Source organism: Morus notabilis, unplaced genomic scaffold (assembly GCF_000414095.1).
Source record: "Morus notabilis unplaced genomic scaffold, ASM41409v2 Scaffold5707, whole genome shotgun sequence".
Lineage (NCBI taxonomy): Eukaryota > Viridiplantae > Streptophyta > Magnoliopsida > Rosales > Moraceae > Morus > Morus notabilis.
The window spans coordinates 1-4782 of record NW_010360700.1 but is presented as its reverse complement, the minus strand read 5'-3'; the positions used below and the strand labels follow the sequence as shown (position 1 = coordinate 4782).

General features: G+C 36.4%; 1 protein-coding gene across 1 annotated transcript; it reads right to left on the bottom strand.

Annotated features, from left to right (window-relative positions):
• Positions 1 to 3070: 3070 nt before the first annotated feature.
• Positions 3071 to 3601, bottom strand: LOC112091385. The gene has a single exon (XM_024164897.1). The coding sequence runs from the start codon at positions 3599 to 3601 to the stop codon at positions 3071 to 3073; it is 531 nt and encodes a 176-aa protein (XP_024020665.1).
• Positions 3602 to 4782: the final 1181 nt, after the last annotated feature.

The following is a 4782-nucleotide window of genomic DNA, read 5'->3' as shown; positions in this document are numbered from 1 at the left end:
CTAGATGTCTACTTCGATTAGGCACTGATTTTGTAATTTTTGAGGCTACATAGAATATTTTGTGCATATTCTCGTAGCAGTCGTCAAAACTGCCATTTTCTAAAATTAATCAAACAAATAACTGAGGTTCCTACTTTTTGAAACAGAAGTGCTGCACTTAAACCACATTTGCCACCATTTAGAACACGTTATTAGTGACGTGTGAGAGTTGGAATCACCTCATTTGAGTTTTAAAGCCCGAGTTGTGTGCATAGGAAGTTTCATATAGAAATTTTCTAAAAGCTGTCAAAAATAGAAAAAAAAGAATTTTGATCTCTTGAGAACTGTTTTTGAGGTACTTATAGAGGTCGGATTTAGACATATGATAGCTCGTTGGAAAGATATACATGTCTACTTTATTTTGGAGTTGATTTTTGAAGACAAAATATTTTATGAATTTTCCCGTCAGGATGGACGAGTCTTGCCAATTTCCAGTTTTCAGGGGAATATGATTATGAATTAGAAATTGATTTATGGTTGAGCTATTGAGCTTTAATAACGATGGCCAATTTGTTTATTTTGGACAGTAGAAAGGAAAATGAATAAGGGAAGCGCATAGAATTAAACTCAGATTTTGCTATGCAATTCACGTAAGTAGAGTATGACTTCTCTACAGCACTTGTAAACTTTGTTTGATAGACTTTCTATGGAATGTCTAGTATGCTATTATGTGAATTTTTGCGACATTGTCAATGTGTATGTTTTGTGAAGGCATGCTTGTGCTAATATATTGTACACAAAGTAGAGCAGCACGTTGATTATTAAATTGTTTGTGATTGAGCACATAATAGCATGCATGATAGGCCGGTACTGCCAAGTCCTCAATGGACTCCTATTGTAATATTATGATTGAGCTGCGCAAGTCTCTCGAGCTAAGTGGGTGATGATCGAGACTATATTGTGATATTGAGAAATTGTGATTTTGAATGCCCAGGCCATTCACTCGAGCCAGGTGGGTGATGACGGGGAACTTGATTTTGTGATTTGAGAAATTGGCATGTGGTCAGATTGTGAAAAAGCCGGCGGCAGTACTGGGAGGGCCCTAGAGATATATAGTGCATGTGCATAAAGTGTAAGAATTGATTGGCCCCATTCCTTTCTCCAGTGAGATCTAATTTAGGTGGTGGCACTAGAGATGTCTGGTCCGAGCTTCTAAAATTTTCAGCATTTGTTTCCTTTATGGTCTGGTCTTGGTTAGGAATTTTTGGTACAAATTCGAATTCTAAAGTCTGGTTTTTCAAGGTATTTTTTTCATCCAGATTTCGTAATAGTAGTTTCTAAATCCAAGTTTGAATCCAAGTTTATTTGAAAAACATCAAAAGCATCATCATCCACATCTGCCCTTTTTCTCCCCCTCTGAAGATGGTATTCAAAAAAAGATTTATTTTCAAAAAAGGTTACATCCATGGTTATAAACATCTTTTTTGAAATAGGATCATAACATTTATAAAGGAAGTGTAGAGGTAAGCCTAGATGTAGGGTAATTAGTTTCGAAAACATTTTAGGGTGTTTGAAACCTTAGAACCCTAGAAGGCATCTGATTTATTAGTTAAGTGGTTGTCAAAATGGCTTCCCCCAAAGATACTTAGGGACGTTATTTTTAAATAGTAAGGCCCTTGCAACTTCTAAAAGATGTTGATTTTTTTGTTCAGCCACACCATTCTGTTGAAGAGTATCATTACAAGAACTCTGATGAACAATACCTTTTTCTAAGAAAAAAGATCCAAAGATCTTATTGAAATATTCTTTCTAATTATCCGTTCGTAAAATTTGAATTTTTGTTTGAAATTGAGTTAAAACCATGGTGTAAATTTTTTTAAAAACATTTTTAACTTCAGACTTCTCTTTCAACAAGTATACCCAGCTTACCCTAGTGTGATCATCTATGAACGTGACAAACTATTTTTTTTCCGAGGGTGTTAAAATCCTAGAAGGTCCCCAAACATCACTATGGATAAACATAAAAGGTTTCGAGGGTTGGTAGGGTTGTAAGGGAAAAGTAGAACGGTGATGCTTAGCCAATTCACATAACTCACATTGAAATAAAAATGGATTTTTATTTCTAAACAAATCTGGAAACAAACTTTTTAAATATTAAAAATTCGGATGGCCTAGTCTATAGTGCCATAACATTATTTCTTTATCACTAGTAATAGAAACAATCCCATAACATGTACTTTGTACTAGCCTTCTTGAACTCTATCCATCTTCAAAGAAATAAAGTCCTTCAATCTCTTTAGCACTGCCAATCATCCTCCCCATGGTTAGTTCTTGAAACTCACAATAAGATTGAAAGAAGTTAACTTGGCACTTAAAGTCACTGGTTATTTTGTTGATGGACAATAAGTTACATGAAAGATTAGGGACATGAAGAACATTGTGGAGAGTAAGAGAAGGAGAGATAACAATTGACCCTATTCTAGCTATTACTGACAATGACCCATTTGCAATTTTAATTTTCTTATTGCCTGCACAAGGGTTATAAGATGAAAATAATTTTGAAGAACCGGTCATATGATCGGCTACACCTGAGTCAATAATCCATGAACGAGATGGATTAAATTTTTCACAAGAAAAGGCTGTAGTAAGGTAGTTACCCTTTTCGGCCAAGGTGCAGGAAGAGTATACTAAGAACTGTGGAGATTGAAAAAGCTTGTACAGGTGGTTCAGTTGTTCCTTGGTGAAGGGAGATGCCTTTAAGGTGATTTGCTACTCTTGAAAGTCTTCATTCACAGTTTGTAAGGCTCTACTTTCTCCGTCGTTTCTCCTCTTTTGCAGTGGTCACACCGGGGTTTCTTCCTCTTTTCTCCATTTGAATCACTCCCTTTTGACGCCAAAGCCGAACTTTCAACCTCAGGGCTGTCTTTAGGTTCGAAAGTCTTTAGCATCACTTTGCGCCTGGTCTCCTCTCTCCTTACTGCAGAGAAAACTTCCCTGATGGAAGGCAGTGGTTTCCTTCCTAGAATCTGGCCTCGTACTTCATCTAATTCTCCTCTCTTTTCTTATGGCGAACACTATCAGTTGGACAATCTCATTCATCTTCATAGCAAAGATCCAATTCCTGCCAAAGTGGTACAATCTCATTGTAATAAGACGTAACGTCACGGTCTCCTTGTTTGGACTTCCAAAGTTTCGTTTTCAATTCGAAAATTTGGGATGAATTTTTCACGTTTGAATACATATCACGAACTGCTTCCCAGACTTCTTTGGCTGTGGGCAGAAATAAATGCGGCTTTCCAATGGCTAGTTCCATGGAGTTGATGAGCCACGCAATCGTCAAGGAGTTATCTGACCTCAATGCTTTCAGGTTCGGATCCCCTGCTGCTGGTTGCTTCACTTCGCCAGTTAAATAGCCAAGTTTACCTCTAATGTCAATGGCCAGCTTAATGGACTGAGCCCACTCCAAGTAATTACTGCCATTCAGTTTATGGACAGTCAATTGAAGGGAAAGGTTTGATAAGAGGTGCTCTACTTTGCTGGTTGATACTGTGGATTCCGATTGGGTCCCTTCGGTGGTAGAGGATGAGTCTCCACCGGGGGAGGAGGTATTACTTCCTGTCATCATCGTTTTGTAATTCATAAGGAGGTTTAGGTTTTGAGCCGTGTCTCTGATATTGAATCAGTTTTGGAGAGAATCATCAATTTTTATTATTCTTATTCAACACATCAAAGAGGACACGAACGTAGATAGAGTAAGGAATCCCTAAGCTACCAACATGCCACAAAAATAGGAAACCAACTAATCCTCCTAACAGATAAAGATAAACTATAAGATTTGAAAATTAATTCAAATCTTTTATTAAAAGATAATAATACTCCTAATAGTTATTCCTAATAAATAGGAGATAAAAGATTTATCATATTCCAAATAGTTATCCCTAATAATAGGAGATAAAAGATCTATCATATTCTACAGTATCCATATTGTTCTTCATTAGCTTTTGAATACGCGAACATCATTAGTGACTGTTTGCTCTGCCTTCATGGATAATGGCGTAATAGATACTTATTTATGTTTGATGATTCCTCACATGATGTACCTTGTACTGGTTGTGCAACAGATTCCATTATAGCTTAACTTCTTGTCTACAGGTGGAGCAAAATGTTGGGTTCGTGCAGAAAAAAAGAGATGAAGTGGCCTTTTCACCAAAAGATCAGCAATCCGTAGAAACATTTCTTCAGGTTTGTTGTTGTTTCCCCTGACAAGAGACAAAATACTATTCTAATTTGCTTAATGTAACTTAGCATGGTAAAATGGTTAAAATGCAGCTTGAGAAGCACAATAGAAATACCCCATTTACCCAATATTACAAAAGCATCATGGAAAAGGCCGTCGCTAGAAATCTGGCATCGGATGAAAAGGTGCAATCCCTTCTTTCTTTATATTTTAGACTCTTCATAATTTTATTTTGCCATCTCTTGGCATAATACTATTCCATAATTGTCGAGGAGGTTAGCGATCTACTAATGATAAATCGTCTAGCCATCTTCTTGTGAATTCCTTTCTTTCCTAAACTACGCAAAAAATTTGTTAGATAATATGATTTAAATATCCATTTTAGACTTGAAATAAGGTATAAGCTATGTTTTGGGTTGCAGTCGGACTTGCCATATTTGCTGGTTTAGATCAAGAGCGTTTCACAATTTTCTTTGCATGATATCAACTATGTTTTGTTTACTAACATCTTATTACTCTCAAACTTTTATGAATTTATTCTGCATTTGAGCATGACCGTACTTTTC

Coding starts and splice junctions, on each gene's coding strand:
- LOC112091385 (XM_024164897.1), bottom strand. CDS start 3,601: ATGACAGGAAGTAATACCTCCTCCCCCGGTGGAGACTCATCCTCTACC.